This window comes from Ictidomys tridecemlineatus, chromosome 2 (genome assembly GCF_052094955.1).
Source record: "Ictidomys tridecemlineatus isolate mIctTri1 chromosome 2, mIctTri1.hap1, whole genome shotgun sequence".
NCBI classification, from domain to species: domain Eukaryota; kingdom Metazoa; phylum Chordata; class Mammalia; order Rodentia; family Sciuridae; genus Ictidomys; species Ictidomys tridecemlineatus.
The window spans coordinates 5,847,566-5,864,403 of NC_135478.1; the positions used below are offsets into that span (position 1 = coordinate 5,847,566).

At 41.9% G+C, this 16,838-nt stretch overlaps 2 protein-coding genes across 2 annotated transcripts; both read left to right on the forward strand.

Annotated features, from left to right (window-relative positions):
• Positions 1-3,033: 3,033 nt before the first annotated feature.
• LOC144370710 (olfactory receptor 7G2-like) lies at positions 3,034-3,999 on the forward strand. The gene has a single exon (XM_078031582.1). It carries the CDS (start codon positions 3,046-3,048, stop codon positions 3,997-3,999), a length of 954 nt encoding a protein of 317 aa, XP_077887708.1. The 5' UTR covers positions 3,034-3,045.
• A 5,327-nt stretch (positions 4,000-9,326) lies between these two features.
• LOC101967785 (olfactory receptor 7G2) lies at positions 9,327-10,265 on the forward strand. Its single transcript, XM_013361445.2, has one exon. The coding sequence runs from the start codon at positions 9,327-9,329 to the stop codon at positions 10,263-10,265; it is 939 nt and encodes a 312-aa protein (XP_013216899.2).
• The last annotated feature ends 6,573 nt before the right edge of the window (positions 10,266-16,838 follow it).

The window sequence follows — 16,838 nt, forward strand, 5'->3', positions numbered from 1 at the left end:
GTTGCTATTACTATTTTTTGATAGTAGGGATTCTAACTGGATTGGGATGGTATTTCATTGTGATTTTGATTTGCATTTCTCTGATGACTACAGACATTGAGCATTTTTTTTCATATTTTCATCTTTTTTTTGAAAATGTCTATGCAGATCATTTGCATATTTTAAAAGTTGTTTTATGTGTATTTTTATTGTTGAGATTTTTTGAGTACCTTATATATTATGGTTATTAATCCTTTGTTAGAAGGATAATTAACAAATATTTCTCCCATTATGTAGTTTGTCTCTTAAGATTTTTTATTAGTGCATTATATTTATCCAGGATATTGGGTTTCATTTTGACATACCTTTACCAGCACAGGATATAATTTGCTCCAATTCTGTTCCCAGTACTTCCTCTTTCCCTCTCCCCTCCCTCCCCCATTACTTTTCCTCTACTATTCTGATATTTCTTTTATAGTTTTTTAAAATAAGTGTATTATGGGTATACATAAAAGTGGAATTCAATGTGATATATTCATATAGAGAATAGTATAGTTGGATTCATCTCATCATTCCTCCCTTTTCTTGTCTCTCCTCTCTCCCCCTCAATCCCTGTACTTTGCTCCATTGATTTCTATTCTTATTCCTTCCTCTGTTGTACAGAAGCTTTCCAGTTTGATATAACCCCATTTGTCTCCTTTTGCTTTTGTTCCCAGTTCCCTTGGGTATCACATCCCAAAACCATTGCCTATACTAAAGTCTTGAAGTGTCTCCCCTAAGTTTTCTTCTAGTGGTTTCATGGCAGGTTATATGATTCTGTATGTCGGAAACCAAATGCTTCACCGGAATGTGTAAGTGCATCCCATAGAGTTGCAGAATACAAATTGGCACACAAAGCAAATGCACCTTTGTACATCAATCACAAGATTGCCAAGGAAGACCTCAGGAAAGCCCTCCCTTTCACACTGGCTACAAAATTAAAATACTGAATAATAAATTTAACCAAGGAAGTAGAAGATCTCTACAAAGAAAATGACACAACACTGATGAAAGAAATCAGAGCTGTCATATGAGCCACAGTAGCCAAAGCAGCACAGGGCTTGCATGAAAACAAGACACGTGGATAGAACAGAATAGAGATCCCAGAAATAAACCCGCACATGCGCACCATCTTATTCTTGATAAAGATGTCAGTGACTTAATCTGGAGTAAGAACAGAGCTTCCAATATAGGGTTCTGGGCCAATGATATCCATAGGTCAAAGGCTGAAAATGAACACTTCTCTCTTGCTGTACAAAAATCGGCACAACATTGATCAAAGACCTAAATGTAAGGCATGAATACCTGGAACGACAAGACAGAAACTTAGGGGTGTAGAAAATAATAGTGTGGATAGGACCCCGGTCATAGTTAATATGAATTTTCAACTTGATTGGATTAAGACATGGAGAAGATTAAGAGGTTGAGGTGTGTCATTGAGGGTGTGTGTAGAATGATTGGCATGTGGGATAGCCAACTGAAGTGGAGACCCTCCCTAAGTGTGGACGGCACCATCCAATAGGCTGGAGGCTTGGATGGACAAGCAGAAAAACAAGGAAGCAGCAGCAGATACCAGCTCAATTCTTCCCGAGTGGGTTCTTGATTGCTGTTGCTGTCACCTGGGGACATCAGACTCTTGCTCCTTCACTTTTCCAGAAGACTCTGACAGTGAGTTTCCAGAAGCCTTCAGCCTCGCACTGGGGTAGAATTATTGATCTTACTCTGGAGCTTCAGCCTGTTGGCCTGCTCAGCCACTGGTTCCTCCAGCTGTCCAGCCTGTAGACGGCTACTGCGGACTGGCCAGCTTCTGGTTGTGTAAGCCAATCTAATAAATCCCCTTGTATAATCAGACCTCACACCGGTTCTGTTCCTCTAGAGAACCCTGACTAATACAACCCCCCAAAGCACAGGAAACAGAAGTAAAAACAGACAACGGGATTGCATCAAACTAAAAAGATTCTGGACGATGCCTGTGTATATATATTTTGAAGTCAGCAGCATTAAAGAAACAGATTAGGATGTTCTGGGCAAAATGTAGAGAACAAAAATTAAGATTCAACAAACAATCAATGACAATTCAGAAGAGACACCTTGATGTTTGCAGTGTTCCATCCTAGCCATCTTTATCATTGTATTATGTATTCTTGAGGGCCCGAGCCTTATTTTCACCCCTAAATCGAATCAGTTTTTCTAATATCATGACATAGGTAGAGATGCTTTTGTTTATAGCCAAAAGGCAACACTATCATTTCTTAGGGTAGTGCCATGTGTTACGTGGGCAAGGTCTTAGAAATTATGAGCATGAACCGCAGAGAGAGCTGGGGGAGGTACTGGAAATCTGGGGCCAGGAAATCCGTCCCTTGGTATTCTTTACTTTCATAGTCTGGATCTTTAAGGATGTGTCCTCCTGGGAAGAGAATGATAATGAAATAGCTGCTCTAATGAGGAGCTCTGGATGTTGAACCCCAGGGATACAGAACTGCAGGAGTCCTCCTGGGAAGCCAGGAAGCAGCACCTGCACGGCCTCCTCCCAGAGATGAGCCTTCCTGACCTGGAGCCTGCTGCCTCAGTAGACCTGTCGACCTGGGCTGAGAACAGGCCTTCCATCTTCAGCAGCCAGGTGAGAGGCTGAGAGTTATCAGCTCTAAACACAATGTGGGAAAAGTGCTGCTGTCCAGTAAAGAGCATGGGAACGAGAGTAGATATGAGCGCCGTGGAAGGAGAGAAATAGGAAGCAGAGGTGAGCACTGAATGTTGTCTTGGCCTCACAGTATACAGGAAGGATATTTTTCCTTTTTTGTTTAAAGAGCTGGATCTTCATCTTTAGAGATATGAAATTATTCTGGAGTGTTTGTTCAGACACGTCTTGCTGGTCCATAGCTTCAGATCTTATCATCAGGAAGGTCTGGGTCATTCCAAGATTTTTCATTTCTACCAAGTCACCATCCGATACTCTTTTTGGTTGTACAGACACCGTTCATCTTATTTTATTTTTGCCCCACATTTTTCATAAGATTCACCAGCAACATGGAACCCACAAACCACACAGCTGTTTCAGAATTCCTGCTCCTGGGACTGACAGAGGACCCAGCCCTGCAGCCCCTCATCTTCAGCCTGTTCCTGTCCATGTACCTGGTCACCATCCTGGGGAACCTGCTCATCATCCTGGCTGTCAGCTCTGACCCCCACCTCCACACCCCCATGTACTTCTTCCTCTCCAACCTGTCCTTCAATGACATCTGTATGGGTACAACCACGATCCCCAAGCTGCTGATGAACATCCAAACTCAGGATCAGAGCATCTCATACACAGGCTGCCTCTCCCAGACCTGCTTTGTCTTGATTTTTGGTAGTTTAGAAAATTTTCTCCTTGCAGTGATGGCCTATGATCGCTTTGTGGCCATTTGTCACCCCCTGAGGTACACAGTCATCATGAACCCCTGCCTGTGTGTCCTGCTGTGTCTCCTCTGCCTGCTCCTTAGCATTGTGCATGGCCTCCTCCACACTCTGATGTTGCTGCGACTGTCCTTCTGCACAGCCCTGGAGATCCCCCACTTCTTCTGTGAACTTTCTCAGGTCATCAAGCTGGCCTGTTCTGACACCCTCGTCAATAACCTCCTGGTGTATTTAGTGAGTATCATATTTTTTGGTGTCCCTCTCTTTGGGATTATTTTCTCTTATATCCAAATTATCTCCTCTATTTTGAGGATCCCATCAGTGGGTGCAAGGTATAAAGCCTTTTCCACCTGTGGATCTCACCTCTCAGTTGTGTCCTTATTCTATGGGACAGGTTTTGGAGTGTACATGAGTTCTGCAGTGACTGAATCTTCCATGAAGACTGCAGTGGCTTCAATAATGTACATGTTGGTCCCTCAAATGCTGAACCCCTTCATCTACAGCTTGAGGAACAGGGAAATGAAGGGAGCCCTGAGACATCTCATCAGTGGGAAGTCTTCTCTGGGGTTGTGTCATGGCTTTTAGGTTTGGGTCTCTGGAATGAGCTAAAGTGACAGGATGCCTGGCTCTTGCATCATCAATTTCCTCCAAAATGACAAGATAATATGGTGTCTAAGTACGTGGCAACGTGGATTTCAAACCTGACATTGGCATTTGTCTGGATCTGTGATATCTGTCTGGCAAATGATTTCAATCTCATCTCTAAACTGCTTTGTGTTGTTCTGACTCCACAGAACGAGAGCCCAAGTTGGATGTTCAGTTTTTAGCAATTATTGATGGATCAGTTTTGGAAGAAGGAACACTGGAGGAGGAGAATAGGGCAGGGAGAGGTCTCAGGAGGGCCCTGTTACTATCTGAAGAATAGCTTATGCCTGATCCCAGGGTTAGGACCAGGTGGGTTGCTCTCACACAGATGGACCTAATGTGAAGCAAAAGTACTATTTCACAATCCACTAAGAGGTTACTGAGACTCATCCTGGACAATGGTATCCACATGATGGAGAGATTCACAGTGGGACGTTCATATATGTACATAGGAACGTTATTTCAGATCCCTTTCACTGTCTTTCCTATTCCAGTCCCCCCTCTTCCCTTCATTCCCCTTTGTCTGATCCACAGAACTTCTAATCTTCCCCCTGCCTTGTTGTGTTTAACAAATGTCTGTGTTCAAACTACTATTGTGAAATTGGGAAAACTAGGACATTTCTAAAAAAGACAATGAAACTTTCTTACAGTACACACTTAGTCCATAGTCGTTACAGGTATTATTTTAGAAACATCTTAGTATAACATTAAAGATGGATTTGTTCTCTCTGACCTATACACAGAATTGGGACTTTAGTATCTATATTTTTGGGTACATTCTCTTTATTATCACTTGTATTTATACAGGATATGGACAAATAGATATCTTTAGAATTGTTGTATTTTTTTTAGTGAAATTGGTGTCGAACTCCCCCAGAATTTTTTTCAGGGGGTACTCAGCCTCTGAGCCACACCCCCAGCCCTATTTTATATTTTATTTAGGGGCAGGGTCTCACTGAGTTGCTTAGCACTTCACCATTACCGAGGCTGGCTTTGAACTCGTGATCCTCCTGTCTCAGCCTCCTGAGTTGCTGGGATTACAGGCATGCACCATTGCGCCGGGTCTCCACAATGTGTGTTAGGATAACGGGAACTGTAAAGAAAGCACAGTCCAGTACAGAAGCATCTCCATATGTGATTAGCACTTGAGACAGGTGTGAGCAGGAAGGGGTGGAGGGAGAACAGTGGCACACTTCCGTGTCACAGGGAGAGGACATCAGCCAGTACCTAGTTGAGGGGAGTAAGGGACTTGTCCAATTCAAGGCCTTTCCCTCAACTCTCTATCCTGATAATCTTTCATAACAGGGACATCACACCTGCCAAGTGTGAGTTTCCTGCTAAGCCCTTTGTATTGACTCAATGTGTTAAGCCCCTCCTCCAGTGTGATTGACATATGCAGGTGGACTTTGCTCAGTCTCCTGCTCGTCTCTGCCGTCTTCTTCATCCTTGTACTGCAGCTGCACCCTGAACCCGGGTGTGAGGGGCTTGTGTCTTGCTCATCCTAAGACCCATTTTAGGATATGCACTAACAAACTGTCATTTTTCCCTTTAGTTTCCCCCCCATCCAAACCCTGCATATTTTATTTTCTCATTTTTCTGTTTTGGAAAAAAATACGTGGAACACATTACCTTAAAAGATAACGGTTTGCAGAAGCTAGAGAGGAAAAAGGAAAACAAAAACCTCCTGAAAATCAATGGGAAACCGTTAGAGGAAAGGGAACAGGGAGTGGGAGGTGGGGAAGGAGGGGGAAGTGATGGGGAGTGATATTGGCTAAACTGTTACATCCTGTGCACGTAGAAATATGTCATGCCAACTGTCATCAGTATGTGCAACTATAATGCACCAACGAAAAGATGGAAAACATACACATAATTTTCACCACTGTGAAATGTTGAAAGTTAAATAAAAATGTCTTTTGTGAAATAAAAAAAGATAATGATTTAATCTTCAAACAATATTTGAAATATTCAAAATAGTAGTCACACAGCAGCTTTGGCTTCAGGAGGTGAGTTCTCAGATCAGGAGCGTGGGTTTGCTTCCACACTCCACCTGGCTTCATCCTACCCACGAGGCCACAGAACTGGACACCTTGGATGTTAAAGGAGGCCTATAGGTGTATTATTCCAGGTGGGCGTTTCAGAAGGCTCTTGATGGAGTCCTGTTGACACCTGAGGATTTCTGATCTGGAACTAGCATTGCTTACTTCAGAAGGCCACCGTGAGGTGTGATATCGTCACTTCAAACGTCCATGAATCTTTGCTAAATGCAAAACCCTTTCTAGACCCCTCATCCCGCTCTAGCTATAGTCTCAGAGAGATCTACCACATTTTTCTGAGGTCATTCCAATTGGGCTTTGGTCTAATTACTTATGTGGCACGTCCTGGGTTGTCCTCACCCATCAGCAGTCAGCTCTGTGCTCCTTAACTCAGCGTACTGACATCTGTGCTTCATATTATGGAAAGCATCACAAACCCATCTACCAACCCAACAGTGATCTTGGTTAAATTGTTTCTTGGGGACTTTCTTGAAACGTTGAGGTGCTGTAAGTCCACAGTCCTGGTCTTGGCAGTGCTCAACTCATATGAAAAATATGAGTTCACTCATATTTTTCAAGTAAAAAGCACTGTGCAGAAGAATAAAACTAGACGCTTACATGTTATTGGTTATAAATACCCACGCAAAATGCATTAGCCACTTAAGTGTAAGTCTCAAAGCTATCAAATTATTCGCAGGAAATATAGTAGAAATCCTTTAGGACGTTGTAAATAAAACCCTTATGTGTCATCAGTTGAAATATTCACTCAAAATGGATTAGGCACTTAAGTGTAAGACCCAAAGCTCTCAAATTATTAGAAGGAAACAGAGTAGAAACTGTACAGGACATTGGCCTGGGCAATAATATTTTTTTTAAGTCCCCAAATGTACAGGTTACAGAACAAAAATTGACAAATTCAACAAAGTGAACCACAGAGTGGGAGAAAATATTTGTCAACTACATGTCTGGCAAGGTGTTAATATCCAGAATGCGTATGGAGCTCAAACAACTTAACAGTAAAGACACAATAACCCAATTAAACAGTGGTCCTATGTATATATCTGGCAGTCCGCATCAATCACATGGATTAAAATCTTCCGTGGAAAATACAAAAAGCAATCTTAAGGGTCAGTCGACATCAATCTTACATGAAAAGGCTGAGCATTTGCCTTTTTGCCTTACCTTAGCTACTATTAATTATAGTATTTATATCCACATATGACACATATTTTCACTCCTAAAATGGCTACAAGTCTTCCTGATATCAGTAGTTATGTGGAGATGATTTCATTTGAAGTTTAAAAGGACCACTTTAGCGGCTGGGGAAGTGGCTCAAGCGGTAGAGCGCTCTCCTGGCATGCCCAGGGCGCTGGGTTCTATCCTCAGCACCACATAAAAATAAGATAAAGATGTTGTGTCCACCAAAAACTAAAAATAAATATTTAAAAAGGAGCACTTTACTTATTAGAGAAGTCACATGCGTTATTTAAGCAAGGGCCAAGAAAGAGATGAGCAGACACCAGGGTGACAGCTGGATGGCTGGATGCCTGGCCTCAGGGGTCCGGAAACCAGCCTGAACTCCTCACTGTATATTCTTGGTCTTTAAGGATGTGCACGTCTGGGATCAGGAAGATAGTAACATAGCTGGTCTAATGAGGAGCTCTGGATATTGGGCCCCAGGGAAAGAGAGCTGCAGGAGTCACATATGACCGCCTCCCTCAAATCGCTCTGCCCAGCCAGGAAGCAGCCTCTGAGCTCCTCCCGGAGATGAGCCTTCCGCACCAGGACCTGTCGAGTTGGTCACGCTGTCTGCATTTCCTGTGGGCACCTCCTCCATCTTCAATATCCCAGGTGCAATACTGATCACTATTGCTTTTTAAAATGTTTTTATTCGTGTGTTACAATCATACATAGTAGTGAGGTTCATTTTGACATCATCATACTGAATGTCCCTTATTTTTGTCACCAAAAGCTTATCCTTGTCCCCGATGCCAAGCCAATAACAAGGACAAGATTTTGAGAAAAAGGAAGAAATTTTATTGCTTTGCTAGCAAAGGAGAAACAGGGTACTCTTGTCCCAGAGACTGTGTTTCTGCATCAGGGGGGACAGAGGGTTTTTAAAGACGCTATTCAAAGGCTGCATTTCAGGTGTTTCCTGTCCGGGGGTTTGTAATTTACTTGTTAATTTGGCAGACAGTCATTTCTTTTTTGAATTTAATTTTATTTGTTCTTTTTAGATGTACATGACCAGGGAGATAGCCATTTCTTAGATCTTCTGGTGCCATCCCTAGCGTCTGAATTCCATGGTTCCTGTGTGTGTGTGTGTGTGTGTGTGTGTGTGTGTGTGTGTGTGGCAGGGTGTGCTCAAGGACAGAGAACTGGGCCTAGGATGGGAAAAGGTGATCCTGCTTCCTGCGAGGGTAGGGAGGGGAAGAGGGAGAAGAGGAATAGAAAACACAACATCCATTTAAATAAAGCCTCCGTGGCAGAGCAGACAATCAGGCAGGATGCTGCCGTTGGTGTTACTCTGTCACAGTCAGTGCTGGTGTTATTGATGTTTCTTTCTGATTATGACCAGCGTTTCCAGAGGTAGCTCCAGTGCGTTACACGCTTCCTGATATTTTCATTTGTCGTATTGGGAATGTGTTCTTTCTCTCCTCTTCCCTCAACCTCCCCAACATGTTACTTCTTTTTGAGGAATAAATAGCCACGCCATCATTTATGATGGTGTGTGGGGGGAAAGAACCCAATAGTCATGTGAGGGTCCCCTGTGGCGAGCACTGCTTTTGTTCGATTCATTTCTTATCGTGAAAAATCTCCAGGTTTTTTTCCAGTTTCATTGAAATATAATTAAACATGATTTTATCTGTTTGAGGTGCACAGTGTGATGCGGTACCAACCTGTGCTTCAAGGGAGTGGAGGAAGAGGAGTGAGGGAAGGAGGGAAGGAGCATGGAGGAAGAATTAGAAAATAAAAATATTTGAATATTCACTTGGCATCCTAAGAAGGTTCTGCACTGAATGTACATATTCTCAAAAGTCAGCATATATCAGAACTACCAGAGGGGCTTTTTAAAGTGTAGAAGCAGGTCCTTACCTTCAGAGTTCATGAGGAGTCAGTCCGATTGGGGAATAAAAAACCTGTACTTTTAACATGTTCCCAAATGCTGCTGCTGCTGGTTCATACATTTTAATCCACTCAATGTTTCCCTCCATCAGATTCTTCAACAACATGGGGGCTAGAAATGAAACAGATGTTTCCAACTTCCTCCTCCTGGGACTGACAGATGACCCAGCCCTGCAGCCCCTCATCTTCAGCCTGTTCCTGTCCATCTACCTGGTCACCATTCTGGGGAACTTGCTCATCATCCTGGCCATCAGCTGTGACTCCCGCCTCCACACCCCCATGTACTTCTTCCTCTCCAACCTGTCCTTGGCTGACATCTGTTTAAGCACAAGCACGATTCCAAAGATGCTGGTGAACATCCAAGCACAGCAGCACAGCATCACCTATGCAGGGTGTCTCTCCCAGGTCTGCTTTGTTTTGGATTTTGCAGGCTTGGAAAACTGTCTTCTTGCAGCAATGGCCTATGACCGCTATGTAGCCATTTGTCACCCTCTGAGGTATACCGTCATCATGAATGCCGGCCTCTGTGGTCTGCTGATTGTATTTTCCCTGGTCATTAGCCTTGTGAATGCCCTACTGCTCAGTCTGACGGTCCTACGGCTGACCTTCTGCTCAGCCCTGGAGATCCCCCACTTCTTCTGTGAACTCGCTCAGGTCATCAGGCTGGCCTGTTCTGACACCCTCGTCAATAACCTCCTGGTATATGTTGCAGCTTTCCTATTTGGTGGAATTCCTCTCTCTGGAATAATTTTCTCTTATATTCAAATTGTGTCTTCTGTTTTGAAAATCCCATCCGTAAGAGGGAGATATAAAGCCTTTTCCACCTGTGGGTCTCACATGTGTGTTGTCTCCCTGTTCTATGGGACAGGTTTTGGTGTGTACATTAGCTCTGCAGTGACTGACTCCCCCAGGAAGACTGCAGTGGCTTCTGTGATGTACTCTGTGGTCCCTCAGATGCTGAACCCCTTTATCTACAGCCTGAGGAACAGGGACATGAAGGAGGCCTTGAGGAAACTCTTTGGTAGGATGGGTTCTTTGCTATGATGTGCCATTTTCTTTGGATTTGGGTTTTAGAGTAAGGTCAAGTGACAGGAATCCTGGTGAGCCAGAATGCCTGACCCTTTTTTTTTGTTGTCAAATGGCCCGATGAAATAAAAGCTAAATATATTCCATCTTGGGTTTGTTACCTAACCCTGATTTTCTTTCTAGATCAGGGTGTTTGACAAATGTATCGACTCTTTAAACTCCATTTCTTTGTTCAGGTCATAGAGTCAGAGGCTGAGCTAGGTGTTCCAGCTTTAGTGATTTTAATAGATACAAAAATATTTACTAACATATAATTTTTCTTGACAAATAGCAAAGACACAACTTATGGGCTTCACTGTGATGTATAATCAGAACAAGTCAACTGGGATATCAACCACGTTCCTTTTGTTGGGGACATTCAGAATCTTCTCGTTTTGAAATATCTATCCATCATTGTCAACCACAGTTGTTCTACTTTGCTATGGAACAGTAAAGAAGTCATTTCTCCTGTCCCACTGTGCCTCTGTACCTGCTAACCCTCCCTTTCTCCCACATCTTCTGAAACTCTGGTCACCACCAAACTCTGGTCATGAGCATTAGCACCCACATGTAAGTGAGAATGTGTGGTATTTTTCTTTCTCGGCCTGATTTCTGTTCACCCAATATCTTCTGGTTTCATTCATGGTGCTGCAAATGATAGAATTCTACCTTTTAATGTCAAAATAATAGTCCACTCTGCATTCCACTTACTTTGTCCATTCACCCATTGATGGGTGCCTGGTTTGATTTCCTCTCCAGTCTACTGTGAAGAGTGCTGTAATACACAGGGAGTGAGATGTCTCTTGTATGTACAGATAAAATCACCGCTGAATACATACCCAGTAACGGGATTGCTGAATCCAATGGAAGTTGTTTATACATTTTTTTTTTTAGGGAAGTTGCACACTGCATGCTATAAGGGGTGTAGCAATTGACAGTCCAACCAAGAATGCATAAGAGTTCCCCTTTCTCTGCATCCTCACCAGCATTTGTTATTTTTTGTCTTTTTAATAATAGTCATTCTGAGGTGAGATGATATTGCCTTGTGTTTTGATTTGGATTTGTCTCATGATTAGTGAAATGGAACTTTTGTTCTCTTACAGTTGTTGTTCATTTATATACCTTCTTTGAGAGATGCCTTGTCAGGTCATTTGTACATTTTTAAATGGGATTTTTTTTTTTTGATGAGGAGGAGCTGTGGAATTCGTTCTATATTCTGGAGAGTCTTAGGGATGCTTTTATGGGTCAGTCTTAGAGGCAGGAATGTAGTAGAGGGAGGATAGGTCAGAAGAAGGCCAAAGAGGCTGTTGTCCTATCTGGAGGCTGGCTTCTGTCTTTATTGCGTGTCTATGGTCACATTGCACCCCAGGAGAGGCCCATGGTGCACAGAAAGAGCTACATTCTGAACCCTGTTCCATAAATATTGGGACCAGTCACTAGTTGACGACATTCTTCTTCAGCCTCTCACATACTCAGTTAGATAATTAGATCATCTCAGCATTTGAGATAATGTTAAGAATCTGAATTTATCCGTGAGATCACTAAAGTTTCCAATGAAAAGGAAGCCTGACTCAAACACTATAGAGAGCTCATACTAAAGAGAGCTGACTGGTGATTGTTGACCACCGCCCAGGACTGGCCACAGGAGAACCTCAGAGTGGGCATGTACCTGAAGAGTCGCTCAGTCTACCATAATGAGGGTCTTCCTAGGACTTGCTCTTCCAGGGTCCCCTGGTGTTTGCAGCAGATGCTGGTGTCACACCTAGATGTGGCTGCCAGAGACAGAAACCTGAGCGTCCTTCCCGGGGTCAGTTGATCATAACGTTTCCGTCGTGTCAACCAGATGACATCTCTTTTATGAATCGCTTTACGTCACTCAAAATGATATGTTAGGTTCTAATTCCCCCACTTGTGACAGTAACTTAAATGATGGGAAGGTGAATGTTTCATACATAGGAGAAGTGTCTTGGGGAGTGGTGGCTTGTCCTTGACTATCTGGGTGGGCCTGGAACTCATTCCATTACAACCCTCCTGGGATCATTAGGTGCTGTTTATAGTCATTTGGTGATTCTCTGTGCTTTGCTTGGGAACTTGGGCCTTGGCAGGGAACTCGTGGCTTACAGAACTGTGGCACAAGGTATTTCTCTTCTTTATAAATGAAACTTCTCTGTGGTATTCTGTTATAGCAGCACAGAATAGACAAAAAAAAACACTGTTTCAGGATTTTTTCTCTTCTGTGTTTAAATTTTGATTTGCAGATCTCATGTGAGTGAGAATGAAGTTCTGTTCTTATTTCTGTCTGGGAGCTCACATTTTTCTAATATAGAAGGCTCTCAGTGGTTTCCACCAATCATCAATCACCTCTCTTGTCCTTCATTAAGTTTAATGATTCCTTTTCTTGTAATTTTTTTTTTTGATACCAGGGATTGAACTCAGGAGCACTAGGCCTGAGCTACATTCCCAGCCCTATTTTGTATTTTATTTAGAGACAGGGTCTCACTGAGTTGCTTAGCACCTCATTTTGCTGAGGATGGCTTTGAACGTGTGATCCCCCTGCTTCAGCCTCCAAGCCACTGGGATTAGGTGTGAGCCACTGCGCCTAGCATGATTTTAATAATAAAAAATCCAGCCAAGAGGCAGCAAGGTAGCATGGCTCACTTGCTTCCTGGTAGATTTCCTGAAATCTTTAGCTATTCTATTATAATCCAGACATTTTAATAATTTCTGTTTAGCCACATTTCCCCAATATGGAAGTTCCACTTTTGCTCCAGGCTTCAACCACCTAATCTCTTTGAAAATGTTTTGCCCTATTACATGGAGGCAGTTTCATTTTTTCCATAATTTGTTGAGCCCTTTGATCATCCCAATCATTTTTTTTTTGGTATGCAGAAAAATTTATAAGTTGTTTTATGGGAATCAGCTATATCTTTTAAAAATTTATTGATTATTTCATGTGTTTGAAATTAATGGTGGTAGCAAGGTGTGGACTGACATAAAAATGCCATCTTGTCTCATGTCATTTTGAAATAATATATTAAAGCACCACTGATTAAAAAATCAGTTCAAATAGAAAGGGTTAACATGCAATGAAATGTACGATAAACTGAGAAACTGATGTGACTCCATTTTTGAAAACCCAGCTTCTACCTCAAGGCCTGTCCAAAGGGAGGGGGCATGGCCCTTGTCCTTGGAAAAACCCACAGAGCACTCCTACACACATAGCCATCCTGCTGAGTTGTTTGTCTGTAAATTGCGGAGAGATCTGTGGCACCAGGTATCACTGACTCAGTTACGCTAGATGGGGACCCATAGCATCCCCCTAACAACCACCAATCAGTGTAGACAGGGAAAATACCTGAAATTCCAGGTGACTCCCCCCGCCCAGTAGTCTCGGTGATTGATAACATGTTAGGAAACCGTGTAGATTAGTGCATACAAACCAATCAGTTCAAATGTATCCACCTCTTGAACTCACCAATTACCCTTACCCAACTTGTTCCCGCCAGTGAATGTGCTAATCAATGTTAAGAGTTGTTGTTTGATTGAAATGATTTGCTGTGTGATGTTGTGATGCATAGAGTATCCCCCTAAAGCCTATAGATCCTCACTGAACTAAGGGCCTGGACTCACTCCCTGGGACTGCTGCATTGGAAACAGTTGTGAGTCCAGGCTCGAGCTTGCAATGAAGACTCTTGTGGGATTGCATCGGATTTGGCTCCCGGAGGTCTACTGGGGTCTCACGAATCTGGCATTACAAAACACGTGAAAATACTGAACTCTTTAAAGTGAAAGCTTGTAATTAAGTTTCAGAATGGGGAAGTGTCTTCACCTAACTGTGGTTGAAATCTGACTGTGTTTACTGGGAGGTTGGATAAACTGTCTTGCCTGTGATGTAATTTCCCAAAACTTTATAAAAATCAATGCATGAGTTCATGTGTTGAACTAATTTATTTCCCCTGATGTGAAATAAAATGTAAACTGGAACTATTGTGATAAAAATTAACCCACATATCCACATTAGTTACAGATTGTAGATTGGAATCTGATGAAGTAAATGCTCAGAATATAGATTAAGTCTCAGTAAACATTCAATGATACTTAAGAAAAAATGAATGTTTGCATATTTACATTATATATATATATAACTATGTCTTAGCTATATTTACAAATGTATTGTACATACCCACACAGAAGAGCTATGCTTCTGTACATAAAACTAGAATCAGGATTCAGAGAGGCCGTTGTTTCTACTGAGAATGAAAAAGGGAGCTTGGGATACAGACTAGGGTGGCATGTCTGAGACAGGCAGGCTGTGAGAAGTGGATGAGTCACTTGTTTTTGCAGAGCGAGGGACTCAGCCATATTGAATTCTGTTTGTAGAGTCTTGGCCTTTAAGGATTTCCAGTGCCATAGGATTCAAAAACTAATAACAGCCTTCGTGTAATAAGGAGCTTTGGATATTAGGTCCCCAGGGATACAGAAACTGCAAATTCCCTGTGACCAGTCAGGAGACACGAACTGGGAACACCTTCAGAATTCATCTATTTGGCTTGAGCTCAGAGTCTCACTCTGCCCCTCTGCCTTCCTGAGGACAGATCTTCTGTGTCCATCCACCATCCAGGAGAGATGACCATGATCACTGCACAATGATGCCAGCCAGGTAACCTGAAGTCCCTTAGGCAATGGGAAAGAAGCAGGAGTTGAGTACAGTTAGATCCTGGTGATGCCGCTGTGAGGAAAATACCTGAGGATGATCCAGACCAAGTCTCCCAGGGCACTCTTGTGCCTGGCTGTCTTTCACCACTGTGATATGCTCTTTGCTGCCTTTGTAAACTCATTCAACACAGCTCTCAATCTGGTGGTCTTCTCTGTGTACATAATGACAAGGACCATTTTCTTCTTGAGCATAAACCCTCCTTTTTCAAAATGGATGAAAGTGACCAAATTCTTCACCATTTTCTTTGCTCTTTGGGTGGTGGAGGGGAGATGTGTCGGTCAGCTTTACCTTGTCTCTATCACCTGTCCTACATCATTTTGTGGAGGAACTTGGGTGTTGTCTCTGTTTTTTGGCTGTGAGGACATGGAGGGGGGATGCAGAGACCTAGGCAGAATCAGTAAGCTACTGCTCTTATCTACTTGTTTGTCATTTTAAAACCATAGATTATTTTTAATTGTAACAGCAACACAGAGCGTGTAATAATAATTTAAAATATACCACCATTCACCCTTTCCCATGATTCATAAACGTTGATGTTCTACTAGTATCAATTTAATCATTTTCATTAAAAATTATATGTAATGGGGTTGGGGTTGTGGCTCAGTGGAGGAGCACCTGCCTAGTATGTGTGAGGCACGAGGTTTGATTCTCAGCAACACATGTAAACAAATAAAATAAAGGTCCATTGACAACTAAAAAAAATTTAGAAAAAATAATATGTGCTGAAGGGCTCATTACACATTTCACCGTATTCATCTTCTCTTCTCAGAAGCAAGATCAATGCAACAAATTTCCTTGTGCAGTTTTTCAGATTTTATAGGTGTCCATCCATATAGGTAGGGTAAAAGGAAAACTGTATAACATCAATGAGGCAGAAAATGGAGAAATGAATTTAGATGTAAAAAATATAGCAGAATACCATGTGGTAGTTCAAGTTAATAAAATTATGAACAGTAATTTTAAAAAATCACATAAGCAAGTCAATTGTAAAATGACATGAACAATAAGATGCTTATAATATAGACCTTTGTAAAATAAAATACTATAAAATTGCTTGTGGAAGAATAGTATGAAATACAATAAAATATGAGGAAATCACATGTATGTGTTTGTTAAGTTATAACTTTTTACCCTGTGAACAAAAGGAAATATAATTGTATGAACCCATTCCTCCACATACATTTTTTATTTATTGCAATGATAAACCCTAAAAAGAAAATGGAAAAAGGTTTAAATTTGAAAATTGACTGGTGGATACTCAGACCTGTGTGTTATTTTGTGTCCTTTTTGTTATGTAACATTTTCTACAATAGACCAAAAGAAAAAAAAGTCTCTGTAGAGGTTTGTTAAATATTTAAACATTATTTTCATGAAGGACCCTGTGTATCATCCAAGTTTTACTCTCTTGTAACTTTTCAATGTTTATATTGATTTATACATATAATTTGTTTTCATCATTTAAATCATTTTATTTGTATTATGTCCATGCCAAATTAATAGTGATGCTATTAATACCAATTTCCTTTCCTCTGGACATGACCAAGACTCCCACGAGGAAGTTAACACACGAAATAGGCTGCCCTTCAAATTTGCAGTTTTAATTCCAGGGATGTTCTGTTTCTCTGACCTCTTTTTCTCATTTGTCCCAGAGACAACTTCCTTCCTAGGCAGGAAACATGCCAGATGCATGTGTCATGGAACACAAAATGTCCCAATAGGAAGTGTCACGGTGAGGGCCCCAGGTGCAGTGTGAGTGCTGTCCCACTTGGGTCTGTCCATTTCTCATCACTGTGACAATTCTGTGAGTTTTATGACAGGCCCTGTGATAGCAACAA

Excerpts from the sequence above, each read along its gene's own strand:
- LOC144370710 (XM_078031582.1), top strand. The coding sequence starts at position 3,046 with ATGGAACCCACAAACCACACAGCTGTTTCAGAATTCCTGCTCCTGGGA.
- LOC101967785 (XM_013361445.2), top strand. The coding sequence starts at position 9,327 with ATGGGGGCTAGAAATGAAACAGATGTTTCCAACTTCCTCCTCCTGGGA.